Source organism: Berghia stephanieae, chromosome 4 (genome assembly GCF_034508935.2).
Source record: "Berghia stephanieae isolate SIO BIC M18660-M18661 chromosome 4, UCSD_Bste_1.3, whole genome shotgun sequence".
Classification (NCBI taxonomy): Eukaryota; Metazoa; Mollusca; class Gastropoda; order Nudibranchia; family Aeolidiidae; genus Berghia; species Berghia stephanieae.
This window is the reverse complement of record NC_088363.1, coordinates 24,956,212-24,976,995: the sequence shown is the minus strand read 5'-3', so window position 1 is coordinate 24,976,995 and position 20,784 is coordinate 24,956,212. Positions and strand designations below refer to the sequence as shown.

Sequence of the window (20,784 nt, the reverse complement as noted above, 5' to 3'; positions counted from 1 at the left end):
TAAATTGTAATGTATTTTTACAATTTATTTGAATCATACAAAAAAAAAAAATGACAACAAAAATGTCATATCATACAATGAAGAGTCATAAACTTCCTGAAGGTAAGGATATAATGTGATGACACGATATAAAAAAAATCTTTTCATCCCTGCCCATTTCATACATCTATTGTTCATGAATGAGACAAATACATAAATGGGTAAAAAAATAATTCAATTAACCAACCTCCTCCAAATAATAAAAGTAAAACAAAGAAGAACGTTCAGAAAAGAAAAAATAACAAAAGAGAGAGAGAGAGAGAGAGAGAGAGAGAGAGAGAGAGAGAGAGAGAGAGAGAGAGAGAGAGAGAGAGAGAGAGAGAGAGAGAGAGAGAGAGAGGAGAGAGAGAGAGAGAGAGAGAGAGAGAGAGAGAGAGAGAGAGAGAGAGAGAGAGAGAGAGAGAGAGAGAGAGAGAGAGAGAGAGAGAGAGAGAGAGAGAGAGAGAGAGAGAGAGAGAGAGAGAGAGAGAGAGAGAGAGAGAGAGAGAGAGAGAGAGAGAGAGAGAGAGAGAGAGAGAGAGGAGAGAGAGAGAGAGAGAGAGAGAGAGAGAGAGAGAGAGAGAGAGAGAGAGAGAGAGAGAGAGAGAGAGAGAGAGAGAGAGAGAGAGAGAGAGAGAGAGAGAGAGAGAGAGAGAGAGAGAGAGAGAGAGAGAGAGAGAGAGAGAGAGAGAGAGAGAGAGAGAGAGAGAGAGGAGAGAGAGAGAGAGAGAGGAGAGAGAGAGAGAGAGAGAGAGAGAGAGAGGAGAGAGAGAGAGAGAGAGAGAGAGAGAGGAGAGAGAGAGAGAGAGAGAGAGAGAGAGAGAGAGAGGAGAGAGAGAGAGAGAGAGAGAGAGAGAGAGAGAGAGAGAGAGAGAGAGAGAGAGAGAGAGAGAGAGAGAGAGAGAGAGAGAGAGAGACAAAGTTAAGAAGTGATCACCCTAAACCAAACCAAAAAATTAGAGGGAAGTAAGATGCTACCAGAAGCGGGTATAATAAAAATATCAGTGAAAAGGTAAAAATATCAACTCCAAGTTGTAACAAAAACAAAACAAACAAAACAAGAAAGAAACAATGAAAATAGGAATGAAAAAAGAAATCACTTTGCATTACACTATGTTTATTGTCAGAGGGTTTAGGTCTATGTCTGAAACAGTCATTTTTGTGAAACCTTTTCGCTAAACTCAAAATCACAATTAGTGACTTAAATAATTTACTTTCTTCAGCCTTGTATCTGATATTCTGTAAATACCTGCAAATTTCAGAATGATATTATCAACACCTTAATGTTATGTTTGCAGAAAGTAATAATCATGGAAGGCAATCTTCTGTATAACTAGAACTTTATTAAATGAAAGTAAACATCGCATTTAAGCATCAACTGATTGCTAAACTCTAGGAACAAGTAACTAGCCAGTCGAAAGGGAACCGCCAGAATTACATAAACATGCCAGATTGACCAACGGCACCAGATTGGCCTATTGGTGCCAAATCCAATATACTACACTTATGAATGCAAAAACAAAACGATTATTACTTTTGTTGGATAAATTGTTCCACAGGTTGTTTATTACCTAAAACAATTGCTGGTATAAGTATAAGAGTTCCCAAAATTAGGGCCACCACCTCCTGTTTAACATCAAGTATTGACTTGGAGGATAAAAAAATAAATCAACTCAAGAAACAATAAAAGATCAATACTGGCATTAAAAAACCCATTACACATGATTTATTGTAACGGTCAGCAATATATATTCAATTAATATTTTTAATAAGTTTCTCTCTGACCTACAAAATTTGTCTTAAATACGATACAACAATATGTGTTGGTCCTTCTTTAGGGAATGGGGCTAAGCCGTGACCAAAGTGCAAGTGAGAAACTAATGATACACATAAAAATAAGGGATGGTGCAACTGATGCCATATGTATCACTGTTTAAACTCAGCATGAAAACCCCCAAAACTTACTGACTTTTTATTTTATTTATTCCATACGTCACAGTTCATTATCTCCATTTCCCAGTAATTTTAATAAACTGTTCTGTGGTCATCGGTTAAATTAAAAATAAAAATTGTCTAAAATAATTAAAAGGACCCTCTCAGTCTGTGCTAGCCTTTCTGTACCAGAACCTTGCTCTGAAGTCATCGCTGCATGAGACAAAGGCAGGACCAGTTGGAGAATGGACCATATATTGAACGACATTGTTGTGGCCTGTAAGGAAGAAATATCAAATATGAAAGATCACAGACTGTGATGCACAGAACAATTTTTAACCATTGCTACAGCAGGTCATTTTCACAATGTTTTGCCACATTATTATGCAAAAACTTTCAAAGTGAAAAATATCTATTCTACATCTGCTCCCTGCATCTGGGTAACAAGTTACCCAAAGAATGTTAAAGAGAGAAAAAAATTAGACAAGGAAAATGCAATGCCAATATAACAATGGCTTAATAGAAGCGTTCTCTCCCCTCCTTGTACGTTGCTTTTAAACAAATGGATTTTGATTTCTGACACATAAAATAAAAAAAAAAAAACAAAACAAAAAAAAAAACAACAAAAAACAGGACTGTCACAATTATAATATTTGAGGTCAATGAACTTTCTTTGCTCTGAAAAGTTAAAAATATGTTTGAAAATCTTTGAGACAATTGTGGAAATCTTATTTGTTTTATCATTTACCTAATATGCCATAGCCAATAATTGCTTATCGTCTCAAAGGCATGGATATCTCTACTTTCTTTGAGCCAATTCTGTGACACTCATTTATGTTGCTGTGGCATTCCCAGATGGAAAAAGTAGAAATATGAGTGAAATAGGAGCTTGAACCCAGATTTGTCTAAGTTGCAGGACAATGCCAAATTCACTTTCCCATCTCACATTTGTAAATAGCTAATTATAAAAAAATAAAAAACTCACCTAGTGACAACAATTTCTGGCGCTCTGCATTCCGAGAATCCCAGGAACAAAGACTTAGCGTCTTTTCATCTGGAAATAAAACTTAGAAAAAAAAAACAAAAAAACACACCTCTTCAAAATTTGGGAACAACAATATCAATAAAACAGTACACATATATAGACTTGCCAACTTTCAGTTTAAAATTTTTTTCTCGAAAATGTTTGGGCAAATTTGGGAATTTAATGTAGATGTGATTATAATGATGATTATGATAATGTTGTTGTGGTTGGTAATGATGATGGTAGTCCTGGAATACTAAAATGATATAAAAAATCAGGAAAACAAGTGGAAGTTAAGGAATTCGCGAATGAGAAAAAATATCAGGAATTTCCAGATAAAATCGGGAGGGTTGGCAAAGCTGCAACACCAGACATTGCTACCAAACTGCCCATAGATATTCCTTGTACTAGAACTTTCAGTTTCTTATTGAAGTTGGCTTCAATATCACAAAAATGACATGCCCAAGAATCAGTACTTGATAGTTTCAATGAATAAACAGTATCACGACTAACGCTAATTAATTCTTTTATGATAAAAATATAATTTCTTGTTGAATCGGAAGTCTCTCTAGATCCGAGGTCAATTAATTGAATTTTGAAAGGACATCCTTGCATCTGTAACGATGAGGATTGAAGTATTATTCCTAAGGCGTCCACAATGCAAGCATAATTACCTTCTCTTGCACTTTTCGGTATTTTATTTTTGGATTCAGAGATTAACATGAAAATTGTCTAGCACAAAAACACTGAAACATTGAAACCAACATGTGATGAAGATGAGAATGGCAGAAAAAAATCTGAAAAATTATTGGTTATAAAAAAGTGTAGCACAAAACAAAACCAATTTAAAAAATGATATAAGATTCTTATTTTGATTATGGATTCCGTATTTATCCTTATAAACAACATTTTGACATGATTAACACACAACCTACCATAATCTTCTGTATGATTGAAGCATGCCACTGTGCTGTGTTCCATCGCTCCAGTGGCACCAGCACCCGTATAGACTATCAAACAACGATTTGTAGACAGTTCCCATAATTTGACAAGAGAATTTCTTCCTCCAGATAAAACATACTAGAAAAGGTTAAAAAGAAAATTGTAGTTCAGAAAAAGAATGGTCTCAGAACACAATTCTTGAGCATTAGATATTAACCTTATTAAAAAACAAATAAAAACAACAAAACAAACAAAAAATAAAATAAAAACTAAAAACAAACAAATAGACAAAAACCGTTAAAAACCCCAAAATAATTAAATTAAATTGTAGTTTTATTTTACCAATCCCATAACTAAAAATCTTGATCATTTCTTTATCTTATTTAAAAGTAAATATAGAAAAGATGAAAATACCTTTGAGTTTCTCGAAAATGATATAGAAGTGACTTCTTTGCCATCATGTGCATTGAGGAAGGTATTTACACACTTATTGCTGACCCCATCCCAAATCTTGATTGACCCATCCGTGGAACTTGAGGCAAACATGTTAGCGTTGGGACTCCACTTGACCTGAGGATGGATGAGGGAAAAGAGAAATCAAAATTGTTCGCTATCCATGTTATTGTTATCATCATGATCTGTAGTGGTGCACAATCTACTCAATGGCTTGATAAACAGAGACTTAGAATAAACTCTGGTTGACATGGTCAAAAGAAATATTGAAAAAAAAAAAAGGAAAGTGTAATTTTTTTTTCCATTGATAAAAATAAAATTCTAGAGGAAATTTGTGAAAAAAAAAACAACAAAAAATGAAGGAAGGAAAACAAAATTTTTGTTTCAGTTAAAACATACTATTCTGCCAATTTACCATTATGCAGACTTTGTTTAAGCAATGATATACATATTTGTTACAATGCTGGGTATGTATTAATCAGTTTTAAAAGTAAAATTTCTAACTTTTGCCCGTTTTGAAAGATTCTGGATATGATCATTCTATTCACCCATTCTAAAAATTCTAAAATGCACTTCCTACACATTTTAATGTACGATCCCTGCTCAATATAATTGAAATAGCCGTTCTTCTCTTATGTAGCATTCCACTATATAATGTCTCAGATCCTATTCTTCCCTCTTAATACTCTCACCCCACACTGTTCTTCCAAGCAAGCAAAGTGACATTTACTGAATTTCTTTACCATTTTTGTCAAGTTGAGCGTTCCCTCTAATCTATTTTTTATTAAACTTTGACAAGATTACTTCACCTAGCTTCCAATCATTTGATTATGGAAAACGTTATCTCTAATTGGCAATAAAACCTGCTGCTTTGTCTATGTCAATTAGTGATGCACAGAGCTTGAAAATTTGTTGATCGTGGGAATTGACAACGTTTATATGACATGCTGCAAAAATTGGACTTTGCAGCACTCCATTAATCATATTTTATGCACATGTGTGCAATGAACATGATTGCACACGTGTGCATAAAATATGATAATTCAGGTCACTGATCCTTCTGAATGTCCCCAGTCCCCAACTCTTATTCACTTCACGGCTCATTCTTTTACATTTTGCAAAATTGAAGAATACATTCGGGCATGTCTTTAACTTAAAAATTATATTTTTCCTGTTTGTCTCACAATAAATGTAACTTTTGTTTTGTACCATAATATATATATATATTAAAAAAAAAAAAAAAAAAATATATATATAAATATAATATATATATAAATATATATATATATATAATATATATATATATATAAATATATATATATATATATATATAATATATATATATATATATATATATATATATATATATATATATATGTATATATATATATATAATATATATATATATATATATATATATATATATATATAAAAAAATATATATATATAAATATATATATATATATATATATATATATATATATATATATATATATATATATATATATATATATATATGAATCGTGTTTGATACAAATATGGTACGAAAAGTGCTCGACATGTAGTAATGGAGCGAATTATTATTATTATTGTGGTAAATATTTTAAATAATATATATATATATATATAAAAAAAAAAATATATATATATATATATAAGTATCAATCCACTATTAAGGTGACCACTGTGAAATGCACCAATTGGAGGACCAAGCATATGTCTTGTTCAAATTGATTAAACTGTTCAATCTTTGTTCAAATGAGTATAGTTTGATTCCCTACAATGATTTATGAACACAATTCTGATGCTTGATGATCACAATGGTATATAGAAAATTACTCGGTCCCCCTAATGTTTTACTAAGTGTTTCTGTAGCTTTAAGGAGACATTTGGTAAAAACATGTTTTTAGGGAGACCACATTAAAAAACCCTTTTAGGGAGCCCAGTATATGTTTATATATGTGTATACCTAAGAGTGCATTTTCAAGTGAGCTACCACCAAATTGTCTAAAATAAAGTAAGTCCTTAAGATTAAGAGCTTCATGGCCATAGTGTCGAAGCTTATCCCAGTGTGCGTAGAGTGAAGTGGCCGAGCAACGCATTTACTAACTCCTGGGAAGGTCCATCCCTCAGAAGGGGCGCTCAGGGAAATAACCTGGGACTCAAACACGGCAAAAAATATTCCCAGTTGCTCCGTGCGCAATTGTTTTTGCAGTCCCCGACCCCTTTAGAAACCTGACGACCCAGGTTAAGATCAGAGATAGAAGGGACCAGGCAGAGGAGTTTATTTGTTGTTGTTGTATACCACTGAATGGACTTGGTTTGTTTTGTTTTGTTTTTAAGGGTTTTACGGCGCTTGCAACACATTAAGGTCATATCAGCGCCAGTAAAAAGGAAGAAAATGGGATAGTAAAAAGTTCTGGAACTACAATTAGAGCACCCAAGAAAAAGTAAGGCAAAGGGGATTTGTTTCAAATAGGAAACAGTAGATTCCAAGAGCCCACTATCAAAGTACTTAGTTTGAGATCACCTAAACGTCTCATTCAGACACAAGCACAGGTCCCAACAAAGAGGGATACACTCAAATGTTTACAAAGCATAAATAATATGTAAACAAAACAATAAAGAGCATAACAGACAGATGATTTACAAGGGAAAAATATAATCTCCCAAAACTCGAACTATACATTTGACTGTTTCCCTCCCAGCCAGGTCCTGGACAAAACCAAGTAATCCATCCCGAGACAAAGACAGAAAACAAGTTGGAAAACAGACATAGGGGGATAGAAGACGCAACGAGTACGTCCCTGCCCATTATGGGAAGTCGGGAACCCCACCCAGTGAATGGAGTTGGATGGATAGGACAGCAGATCTGATGGACACAATGAACGGCTTCAATCAACATCTCATTCACTTCAACTTGCACAATGCTTGCTTTGGTTTCGTGGTAGACAGTTTGTCTGATGCCCGAGTTGCCAGGGTTCGAATCCATATTTGTGGCGATGCAGAGTCATTGTAAAAGTCTCATTTACAGTCTCACTTGTGTTAATTGGAGTACGTTACTGAATTGTAACAACGTTGTTCGTGTCCATATAAATGTACTACCAGCTGCACGTTGAGCTCATTGTGGGTTTTATGATACATCAAGCTCGTGTAAAATTACATTTACATTTGACCGAAAAATGATACATAACGATAGAAGTCTACAAATCATATTGCAGGTTTATTTCAGTTCCAAAAGCCATCACAAACATTCATCCACTGTATCACATAAGTCTTTGGTCACCAAATAAAGCATGAAGTTTGCTATGTGTACAGTGCAACATAAAAGGATAGAAACAGTTTTACTGATAAAACCCTCAAATGATAACAAACCAATATGTTGTTGCTGGTAAGTTGCTTAATTGCATTTGTTAAAAAGCATAAACTGTGAAGCAAAAGTGTTGAAAATCGTTTGAATAAAGTTTAATGCAAAAAAAATAATTCTTAAGCACTTTATGCCGTTCTAAGCTGTCGTTGCTGCATTTTTTTTCATTATTAATTATTATTATTCTGATTAAGGATGAGGGGATAAAGAAAGAATGAAATTAAATGCACAGAGGTGTCATTTCTTGACAGTCACCTCTAAAGATTGCAACTCTTAAAATTATCATAAAAAGAATAGTGAAATTTTACATTAGGTATCTAGAAAATGCTGAACATAAAGCTACATTGGCCAATTAAGTTAGGGTTAGTAGAAAGACTTTTTATTCTGCCATATCTGATTCTTTCAGATAGTTCTACATAGCTGCCAACTTTTCAAAAATAAAATAAGGAACGCTCATTTTGCCCGGGATGAGGGGCGATGTGTGCCGAAGCCCGCCCCGCCCCCCCCCCCCCCTTCATCGAATCGCAACATATAAAAGTCAGCCTTTTTAATTACTATTACTAACACTAACAAGTTTGAGATGACAGAGGCTAGTCCAAATGTTGCTCAATTATCGGGTTTAGTACCAGCACATTTGAATCGTTAAAATGACACTTTCCACAATGATTGTTGTTTTGTTTTTAAGGGTTTTACGGCGCTTGCAACACATTTAGGTTATATCAGCGCCAGTAAAAAGGAAGAAAATTGGATAGTAAAAAGTTCTAGAATTACAGTTGAAGCATCCAAGAGAAAGTAAGACATAGGGGAACTGGGAACAAATAGGGATCAGATGTAGATTCCAAGAGCGTATCACCAATGTACTTAGTTTGAGATCACCTATTGTTTGTTTGTTGCTTTAGGTCTCTTCCAACACAATTGAGGTTATATGAGAGACCGCTGAAACAAAAAAAAACAAGCAATCTAACAAAAATAGTACAAATGTAAATCAAAATCATAACCTAAAGATATCATAAGCTAAATTATAAATAACCAAGAACAAACAGGCAGAAGATTTACAGAAAAAAAAATATCCCCTGTCAAAAATACAATCACAAACCAAAGAAGCAGGATAGGCTAGTAAAGAGAAGAAAGAAACGACATCACTATCGGATCGTACACCCATGCGAACATCATAGGTATATGATTCAAGGGTGATGCTCCCATCCAAACCACCCGCGAGATCACCTATAAGTCTTATCCGGACACAAGAACAAAATCCAACAAAGAGGAACACACTCAAATGCTTACATTATACATTAAAAAATAACAAATATAGTAATAATACATAACAGAGAGATGATTTACAAGGAAAAAAAATATCATCTCCCAAAACAATAAATATGCATTTGACTGCTTCCCTCCCAGCTAGGACTCCGGCGAGGGCCAGGAAAAAAACAAGTAATCTCATTCCAAGACAAAGACTGAAAGCATGTTGGAAAACAGATATAAGGGGATAGAAGACACAGTGTGTACCTCCCTGCCCGCTATGGGAGCTTTCCACAATGAGATCAAAATTCAGAACGGACAATATAAAGAAAGAATTCAACTGCCTCAACTTTGATAAGGACCAATACACAAGAAGCACAATTGTAAAATAAATGAAATAACTTAAGATGGTTAGAAATGCATAACTACCAACCTGGTACATCACTTGAGAGGGCGTTTTGGGGTAAAAATTAGGTGAGTTCAGATAAAAGTAGACGATTGCATATATGTTTTCTTTCATGCAACATAATGGTCTTTAAGTAGTATACTATAATAGTAGTTATAGTAAAATGCACCTCTAAATATTAGAGAATTCCTACTTCTTTACTTTGACAAGATAAACACACCTAAAAATGGAGTATACTTATTTTTCTTGAACCTAAACCGTTACAAAAGCTTGCTTGAAAAAAAAAAAATTAAAATCAGATGAAGATGTTTTTAAAGGGATTAAATTTTATATTTCATAAATTAATAAAGGGAAATAATCATTGTCATCTTTAATCAATATAAGCAATTGATTTTCTTATTGAATACCTTCCAATCAAAAAGGTGGATTTAATTTTATTCTTAATTAAAATAATATTTGTAACAAATAGTGAAAGTATCAATACTGTCTTAGAATATTCAAAGTATATCGAGGCTAACATCCATATCCTATGCAAATCTCCAATACATATGAAAGGTTTGAGTAAAATACAGGCGTCATATAAACGAATGGAACTTTTTTAATTGTTGAAAATCATTTATGATAGAGGCATAATTCAAATTAAAGAGCTACACAAATGGAGATTATGCTCTCACTGGACACCAATAATAATGATAATAATAATAACAACAATAGTAGTAGTAGTAATAGTAATAATAATGGATCAATAATAATAATTCATTAGGCTCACATGGCTTTTTTACCACAAATTAGTCAAAAATTACAAAATACGGATTTTGAACTAAAAATAAGCACCTACGGACTCAGGAAGTCAAATACGGAACAAATCCGTTTTTAACAGAACGGTTGGCAGCTATGGTTCTACAAAGCATTTGTCTCTCAAGCTGAGCAAATGAATGTTCATATAATATAAAAAAGGATATTGCAATGATGAACAGATTGTACTATATAAAGATAAAACGTTTTTTGTAAACCCCCAAAATATGTCAATAACACTATACAATACAATGAATGTAATACAAATCAAATTCATGATTGTCATTACACCGATTGAAACGCTCTTTCCCTTCTATATTTATTTCTTTCATTAAAAATCTTTGTCTTCACCAAACTAATTAGTGTACCTTCAGGGATTCCTTTTTGTGAAAATACCCTGTGGTGTTTTAAGAACAGAATAATTTCAGACTTTCTAGGTAATGATCCCTTGAACCATGTGCTGAAACATCTTCGACAAAGTTTTTAAAATATGACTTGACCTATCTGTATCCTCATCTGACCATGACATGTATCTCCGATTTTTGCTTGAATTCCTCTTGGGTTCAGTTTGTTTTGAAGAACACGTAAGCTGATTTGGCACTCCTGCTTCACCATCAAATATTTCTTCTTGATTTGCAGCTGTTACTATGGATGTTCCAAAATTTGCATTTGAGTCTCTATTCACTACAGAGTCATTTGTTTCAATGTTACAATTTCCTTCCCCAGTGACCGATGCTGAGTTATCAATTTGACCCAAAAAATGACCAACTTCTGTTTTTTCTCGTATTGCAAGTGGACACTGATAAATGTTTTGATTGATTGATTCACTGTGTCCCATATGTCTTTAGAAGACATCTCTCTCGTGTTGTGGGACATCAAGTAAGGCAAATATGTCGAAGCTCGGTGCCTGAATTTATCAGCTATTAACAACTGGGGTTTTCTCTAAATCCTTACTAAGGAAGTGACATATTTGATGGCAATGTAACCACTTACATGATCTTTGGATATTCCTGTATTTGGAAAAAGAAATGGGTTGTCTGAAATATAAACAGCTTTACGCTCTGTGCAAGTTTCCTTAAAGGCTGAATTGTTTTCATTGGGTATCAACACAGGGACCACATCTTGCTTCCCTTTCCAGACTGATAGGCCAGCTTATTACTTCTCAAGTAAACGCTTTTTCCAGGGATCAGTGACATGTTTGTACAAGCTGGGGATCAACCCATACACCTGAATCTGCATCATTCCAGTCTTTTAACAACATCCCTTGCGGGTTCCCCCGCCTCTCCTCGCATTAAACATTGTAAGCCTAGCTACGATGACATTGCGAAGCCTAACAAACATATGTGAATCAAATAATTGATAATCATCCTCACAAATACGGACCATCTCTTCAGTAATAAATTGCCGTAGCTTCTTTATATCATTCTCTAATGGCATCTCTTTGGGTTTTCTCAAATTTGTTCTCTTTGCTTCACATTGAACTCTGGCTGTAAAAAAAATACTATCCCAATTATAATCCAGGACAGCTTTGAACAAATCTATCTCTGCGGATTCTTCCATTTTGTTTTGCATTATATATTCCCCTTTTAAGAAATTAATTAACTTTTTCAATATAAATCCAATTGAAAGCTTCAAGCCTGCTTTCAATGTCCCATCCTCTTTCAAAGTCATTTCAGAAATGGTTTGCGATATTTCATTAAAGTTACAACGTTTCACCACTCCTCTCCAGAGAAAGAAGGTTGATTTGTTCTCTTCCTAGTTTTTTAAAAATCAAATTTCCTAAGATGCGTAAATCACTCATTATAACTTTTCTCTCCTTCTTTGAACTTTTAACTCCACAATTTTGTTCCTAACAATACTATAGCTTTGTCTGATCGACACAAATTTCCCACTTCATCATTCCGAAATTTGTCAAGAATATTCTCCTTTATTTCTTTACTTGCATTGGGAGCCACGGATAAAATTTTAAACCCAGTACACAGAGCATGCTCAGTACTACATTTCTTTTTGTGTTCATAAACCCTTCGTCCAGAGTAAAACCCCTTACAGCCAGCACACATAACAACTTCATGTGACCCTTGTGCTCTCTCACCCCAAACTATTGAATTGTTTCTAGTGTTTGAATAAAAAATGCCCTTTTTCTTGAGATTCCCATTTTTTCTATCCCTTTCCTTTAACAGGCTGTTTCATGGCCTCTGTAACTTCTGTCTCATCTTTGTGTTTCCTCTCAAATGCCTTGAGAGTTTTTGTTTGCAACTGTCCACAGTATGGACAGGGTCTCCTTGGGTTTTTGCATTTCTCTGGAAAAAAAAAAGAAGAAAATAAAGCACATCATGCTATGAACTATGAAAATAAATCAATAGACAGATCGTATGCACATCAGCTACATGACAGCGATAGAGAGGAATAGCATTCCAAATATTTAAGGCCTGGACAAGTAAACTGTCAAATTCCTTCTTGTTATATACTTTTCTACCATCTATTCCTTTGGAAGAGGTTTTGTTAGATTTGTGGAGACCTCTTTCCACATAACAAATCCAGTGAAAAAGACGCCATATTTTTTTTTTGAAATAGAAATAAATAGATCAATCCACCCACTTCACTGGGTTCAGGGTTCCCTCTTCATTATAATCAAAATATGAACATAAATCGGGAATAGTAACACATTTGAAGTCTCATCTGAATACAATAATTGTCCTTTGTTGTTTCAGCGAAAAATCAGACAGAATGCAAAAGAATTTTAGGTTTTTCCCCAAACCCCCCCTTGGGAGGTATCAGTATCACGGAATGGTAAGCGTCTGTTTTTTACGTTGAGCAACAAAATTTACCTCCAAATGCTTCACTCGACCCCGGCGGAAAAGCAATCAAAATAGACCCAAGTCTATCCAAAGACTAACATTTCATTTAAGTATTATTGTAGGCCCTTGGCCAATCGACAAAATCAATTCACATAAATTATTACAACAATCGAAATTAATTATAATCAATAATAGTAATAGAATGCAATGAAGGCAATATCATAATATACTAATAATAATAATAATAATAATAATAATAATAATAATAAATAATAACAGTAGCGGCAATAGTAACAATTAATATAGTAACAAAAGGTAATAAATATGACTATAGTTCATAGTCATAAACAATGACTTCTTTGTCATTGGGGGGTGAGAAAAACATCACCGGCTGAACAGAACAAACCGCCGACATCAATCAAACGTCCTCCAGACTCGGTTGAGCATTTCGGCCTTCATTAATTCCATAAAGACTTCCCCCAACTGCCTGAACGATGCTTGTGATGGCCCAGACAACATAATCCTGATTTATCATTTTGGATGGAATGAAATTTGACAGTATATGCGGAAAATGTCAATAACAACACTGTCAGATAGAAAATATTTGTGAGTCTTGCCTTGTAATTGACCAGGTAAGTTAGGAAAATAAATGCATAGTAAAAACGATCAGCAAGTCGTGACCACTGCTTCACACTCGAACATATGTTTTCATCAAATCTACAACACATCATGTTGTGAGCTGAATTTTAATGATCTCAGTTGTTCATGAAAGGAAACCCAAGAATTTAAGAATAAAGAAAATATTTAACCTGAAGTCAAAAGGGTTTTGTAGACAGCAGACATTATAAAGTAAAATTTTTTAAGTACCGACAAATTAAAAGAAAATGTCTTTCCCTTTAAATTCCCCAATCATCATATACTTTTTTAGGTTGAAAAGATTAAAAAAAAAAGTTTCTACTCTGTTTTTCCCCCTTTTAAAAGTTTCCCAGCTGCTGTAAAAAAAAAGCCTTAAGAAACATGAAATACAAAGAAACATTTTTAAAATAAATAGATGGGTTGTAAAAAAGAACCTTTTAACACTTAAAATACAAAAAAATTAAGTCTTTAAAACCCAAAAAAACCCCCAAAAAAAAAATAAACCAAACATTTTATAAGCGGGTTTTTTCACTGATATCACCACAAAAGGGGTTTTTTAAGATCAAGTGTCCCCCCCTATCTTTTTTTGATTTGTGCTTGTATGAAAGGTTAGCGTATTTGCGACGGACCACTGCCAACAGAAAATCCCAAAACCCACAAATGCACCCAAAGGATGGGGAGGAAGTTTTTTTTAAAAAAAGGAATGGGAAAATTAAAATAAACCCCCAAATATCAAAGGGAAGAATGCAAAAAATGACTCCCCATTGCAGCAACACTTGTTTGCAATGTAAAACCCATCGGGTTTAAACCCCCTGGGTCCCAGGACTGGCAACGGGTCATTCTGTGATAGTGGGTGAGCTCTGACTGAGTTTGGGAATGAGCACTAGGTCCAAAGCATGATTAAAACTCAGCATTGGGTACCTCACAGAGTACGTAGAGGAACAGACTGAGCCCAGCAACAAATCGCCCCTTGTATTTTTGTGGAAAAAAAGCAGTTTCAAAAAATTTATTCTGTTACAATAACCCTGAAGGCCATTGTTTAATAATCCAATTTCAAAAATTTAAGCTGGTTAAAAAAGGGCAAGTATAATAAAAAGAGGAGAAAGGCACAAATTGTCTAAGTATTTAATTATTTTTTCAACTGTGCTTGGAAAATTTATAGAAACACCAACCAGGGTTCAGTAAACGTTTTAAACCCAAACTCTTTAAAAACCTACACCTGCCCAAACACCAAAACCCCAATTTTTATATCACTCCGTTTCTGGACATATAACTTTTGTCATTGCAACAATATGAACTCCAAACCCCTGAAACTGCAATATATTTTACAAAAAGTTTGATAAACATTAGATGCAAGAGATTTGGACAATGCGAGATCAAAAGTATAACCCCCCCCGAAGGCAAATTTTAAAATTTCCGGAACGCATCATTTCACATTTTTTTTCCAAATAAAAACAAACCCACTTTTAAATGTGATGGCCATCCCAAAGAATATCACTTCAAAAATAACGAGGGGGTTTAAAATGGTTATGTTGGCGAAGTCCCCCTGAAAGAAAAAATTTTTAAAAACAAAAAAATGGATTTTCAAATGGTGTAAAACAGGTTGTCCTTGTCCTGAAATAATTTGTGCGCCTAACAGACTGCAGTCTCCCCCTGTGGCAATGTGTTTTTTTTCCCCCACAAAATTTTGGGGGAAACATTTGAGCAAGGTGCCAATTTTTGGATAAAACCTATACAAATGTTATGATTTTATTTTAATGTACCCAAACTTACCACAAACTGAAAATGTGAAAAAAAACTTTGTTCTGATCACTTTCAAAGGGTCTGAGTTGGAGTCTAAAAATAAAAATAAAAACAACCCCAAAAAAAAAAATGAAGACTAACATGTGCAAGTTTTTCTCTACACCTTAACAAAAATCATGCCATCTTGTGCTGAAAAGGATTTTTTAAAAATTTATTCTTGAGTCCACCCACATATTTAGAGAGATATAGCAAATTGTGATTGAAACAGAAAAACCATAAGGCAGCCCCGTGTAGATTTGTCAAAACCAAAAGCAGCTATTATGCAATACCGATATCTTATTACTTGGAAGAGAGTTTCAATCAATCTTTTACTACACAAATTCAACATTTGTCAGAGTATAAAGAGAATTACCTTAATTAGAGACAATCAGCTCACCACCAAACTCGAATGGTCACAATGCACAAGTTTGTTAAATCCTAAAAACAAAGGATATCGCTCGCTGTCCTCCTTTAAATTAACTTGACATTAATAACCTGTTTGTCAAGAGATTATGACCAGCCCCACCCCTCCTTCTATTAATGGCCACCGATTGACGTCACAAAACCCATACAGCAGAGACCCCGCCCTCTTTTCGACCACTAACAGAGTAGGAGACACACAACTGTAGCCTACATCAATCCTGCTCGCTCTCGATCTTCAACCTTCCAACTATTTCATCCATTAAGAAATTTAAACATGTATTAACTGTTTGATATCTTGAATCTTACCACTTTTTAAAAAACCGAAGTTTGTTGCAATAAACCAGTGACTTTTATAATAATTAATTTCCATTGCTTAGGAAAATATTGAGATTAGACACCGAAAGTTGCGATTAAACGAGTTGCAAATAACCGGAGTTGGACTGTAATAGTATTACACATCATGACTCAAAAAAAAAAAAAAAGGCAAACTTGTGTACCTAAATGTTATTCAATTCCTCATACAAATTACAACAACATTCTTACCACTACATCATAAATCACATCAAAGGGATGTCTGGATTGACAGCAAGAACATTTTTCAGGAATTTTAAAGTTCAAATCTCTCTGATCTTAGTTTACAAAAGAAATAGCGAAATTCTCCACATAAAACTAGAAAAATTGAATTTTGTGATGGCTTTTGGTAATGTCATACTGATGCATAAAGCATGATGCAAAGACAGGTTTAGTTTAAAATTATTTTATATTCTTTTCAAAATCCAGTCTAAGTTTTGTGCCAAATATAAAATAAACACAACTTAGAATGTTGAGTTGGATAGCGCTAAACTAAAGTAAGTTAGTGTATTAGTCGAAAGTATAGTAAACGTGACAGATCCTTACTCACTAGTGTTAATCTACAGTCTACAAAGTTTCCCGAATGATCTGACTCCACTACCAAAAGACTGACTGACAAGTGACAACCACAAACGTGTGTGTTTGAATGGTGAGTGACTAAACGCCATTGAAAATCTTAAATCCACAGTGATGAAATAAAAAGGCCAAAAAACATCACCATTTAAATTATCACCGGCGACTCAACAATATTCCTTTCCATATCAATTTAACATACCCACTCCCCACGATGGCATAGACGATCTAAGATTGGAACTCATCTCAAGAGACGAAACAATACTTGCGGCTATAGAGAGGAGGGACGTCCGTGACGGCCACTCCTTCTCTGACAGTCAGTATTTCAGTGTTATCAGATAATCCTTGGTTCTTGAAAAATATCGAAACACCGCGTTTCATTTTAAAAGACTCTTTTTGTAGATCAAGATATCATTTAAAGGTATTGGTGCACTTTAAAAATCTCTTCAGACATAGAACGTGTCAACTTATACCTTCTAGACCAAATCAATTACGAAAGATCGATATGGCCACAGCAACGCCTGTGACTGAGGATTAAAAAGCTGCATCTGGACTATTCTCCTGCTATGAACAGCAATGCTACCATTTCAACGACGTCGAGATGGTCTTCAACCTGGCATCAGGCATCAATCATGCTACACAATAAATGTTGTGGATAGCTGAACTTTGAACTAAGAATTAAAGCTGATAACTTGATACCCACTACTACTGGGACTTGCGGAGTGAGTAAGTGAGTGCCGCGAGTTTGCCTCTTTCAAGCGCGAAAATTGACTACACATCAATACGTTTATCACCGAAAAAAAGAGTTTACACAAATTTGTGCTTGTCAACATGTCACCACAGATAAGAATCCCGTACCAAGAATACTTAAGCTCAGTATTACTAAAATATATTTTAATTCGTATATCTTGTTCATGCTTTCCTCAGTTCATCTACTTTCAACACACAATTTTATATTAGGTTTTCATACTATAAAAAATCCATATAATGCTCTATAAAATAGAGATAAAATTTCGGAAGAAATATTGCCATCACTAGTGAGCATAAATCGAGGCCAACACCTGTTTTACCACCCCCCCTATAGTACATTTTTCAGGCGGACACGCTTCTTTACCAACTTGAAAAATTAGGCATCAACCTACTAAACAGTGGTTTATTATCAAATAACATCAATTAACTCAGCTTTACAATAATATATCCTGAAGACGGTTGGGGTTGATCAACCTTATAAACAAACAATAGAAAATGACAGTGTCTAGAGTGTCAAATCATAGGGGGATAGGTGTAGTGGTTGACTCAACCGGATTTTGGTCTCCTATTGTACAGGTACTGTCACATGAACATAAAAGTGTTTACACACACGTCTCCCAAGTCCGGTAATAATTACAATAAAAAAACAAATAACACTAACTAAAAACACAAAAACAAAATAAATATCACAATATAAATAAGATCAAATAACACTTAACACACTAAATCTAAATGAAATATCACACTCAAAATCACCAAAACAATATACATATATATAAAAATAAATAACTACATAACACAATAAAACATATCTCAAAGCACTCCGCACAAAACTCTCTACACCTTCACTCTCACACACACCACACACCCTACACTCAAACACACACACCCACACACACACCCCACACACTACTAACACACTACACTCACCAATCACACACACTCTCCCACACAACACCCACTCACTCACACACACACACAATCACACACTCACACACTATCTCACAAATCACACGAAACACACACACCCACACACCCAAACACACACCCACCACAAATAAGCCCAACTTCCCCCCCGACTGCTTCTTTCTGACCAACCCCCCTCTCCTCTCCACCACATCTCTCATCACGGGCACTGGAACACCACAATGACACCAAACAACCATTAGCCAATCACTTCCAACTCGATCATACACCTATCAACAACCCCCAAAACCCCTACAAACCCATCCCCAGCCACCACTACACCTTACATTTACATTACCACACATCTTAGGCCATATAAATACAAACACTATAACCACCGGCCGACTGTAACGCACCCACGATTTACCACCATGGCCTATGTCCATGTAGCAACATACCGAGCCAACAGTCACTTGTGTCAAGTCCGCAAAGCCGCTTGGTATGTAACACAGATACAACATACATTCATCTAGGTACAAAAGATAGACCCTACGGCCTATGCCACAATGCTCAAGTACCTCCAGCATTAAAAACGAAAATACACAGTAAATCCCTCAAATCTTCAGGCCAACATTAACACCAGCTGAAATTGCATCCTTGTGTAGGTCTATAGTGATTACCTTGACACAAAACCCTGAATGTGATCACATCATAAGACGAACTGGAAACAAAAAAAAGAAAGCAAGGAAAAGCGAGCCAAACTCACATAAATCCAGTTAACCAACGTGATACAATGCAATCAAAGGAGATGACAATTTAAATTCATGAGAGCAATGACATAATCATTGCAAAAATGATATTCAAGACAGAGAATATTACCAATCTATTGTCCAAAAACAAATAGTATAAAAAAAGATCTAATCTCATACAGAACAACAACGATTCTTACCACGATTTTAAGGCAATTATTCCTGTGGAATGATGGACTTATCCCCTTTCAGGATTAAAAAAAAAAAACCAAAACAAAACCCAAACCAAACCGCAACCCTAAAAAATAACCCAAACCCCCCAACCAAAAAACCAACCCCAAACCCCCCCAACCAAACCCCCACCCCCCCCGCTAAAAACCCACAAAACAAAAACCCCCCCCCCCCAAAAGAAACCACAACACCGCAAAAAAACCCCCAACACAAACCACCCCCAAACCCAACAAAACCCCAACACCAAAACAAAAAAACCCCCCCCCCCCAAACACCAACCACCCACCCCCCCCCCCTAAAAAACCAAAACAAAAAACCCCCAAACCCAAACACAAACAAAAAAACCAAAGCCAAACCCCCAAACCACCCCCAAAAAAAACCCCAAAAAAAAAAAAATCCCCAAAACCCAACCCCCCCATAAAAAACCCCAACACAAAAAACCCCCAAAAAAACCCCCAAACCCCCCAACCCAACCACCAACCACAAAACCAAACCAAACCCAACCACAACAAACCCCACCAAAACCAACCAACCACACCCCCAAAAAAAACCACCCCCAAACCCAAAACCACCAAAAAAAAACCAAAAAAAAAAACCACCTAAAAAAACCCAACACCCCACCCCGCCCCGCCAAACCCCAAACCACCCCCCCCTAAAGAACAACCAAAACACAACCAACCAACCCAACCCCCCCCCCCCCCCAAACACCAAAAAGCCCCCCCAAACCTCAAAAAAAAACCAAAAACCCCCAAAAACCCCCCCCCCCCCCCCCACCCCCCCAAAAAAAAAAAAACACCAAATTAAATTTTTAAAAAACAGCGAGATATAAGGATGAAAAAGGGAGAGTATTACTAAAATCATAAAGAAAAATAAAATAAAAAAAAACAAAAAACAACCCACAAAACAAACACCTAACAATAACAATGAGATCATGACAGATTTATATTACAAGAACACAGGCAAAAAACAAACACATTTGAACAAACAGCAATAATAAATGATTAAAAAAGAAGAAGTAAACACCACTGACCAAAAAAACAAAAGCAAACAAAACAAAAAAAAAATAGCATCAAAAAAAAAACAAAAACCAAAAACAAACCAAAAAAAAAAAACAATAAAAACAAAAAATAAACCAACAACAACAAAACCATACAAAAAAATCAACAAAAACACCAAAAAAAAGAACCAAAAAAAAAAACAAACGCCGAAAAACACAACCTCCAACCAACCAGACACCCCCCTAACCCGAAACACAAACAACAAACACCCCCCCAACAAACCACCAACAACATCCACCCCCCCCCACCCCCACCCAACCCTCCCCCCCCCCCCCCCCCCCCTCCCCCCCCCCCCACCCCCCCCACCACCCACCACTCCCTCCATGCCCCCACCACCCACCAGAC

General features: G+C 35.3%; 1 protein-coding gene across 1 annotated transcript in view; it reads right to left on the bottom strand.

The window, feature by feature from the left end:
- Positions 1–1,184: 1,184 nt before the first annotated feature.
- Positions 1,185–20,784, bottom strand: part of LOC144970290 (cleavage stimulation factor subunit 1-like) — a 34,261-nt gene continuing 14,661 nt past the window's right edge. Inside the window, exons 9-12 of the mRNA XM_078909778.1 lie at positions 4,331–4,486; positions 3,910–4,054; positions 2,936–3,016; positions 1,185–2,227 (exon numbers count right to left, since the gene is read on the bottom strand). Of these exons, the coding sequence (XP_078765904.1) occupies positions 2,115–2,227; positions 2,936–3,016; positions 3,910–4,054; positions 4,331–4,486 (495 nt within the window). The 3' untranslated portion in view covers positions 1,185–2,114. The remainder of the gene's footprint in view (positions 2,228–2,935; positions 3,017–3,909; positions 4,055–4,330; positions 4,487–20,784) is intronic.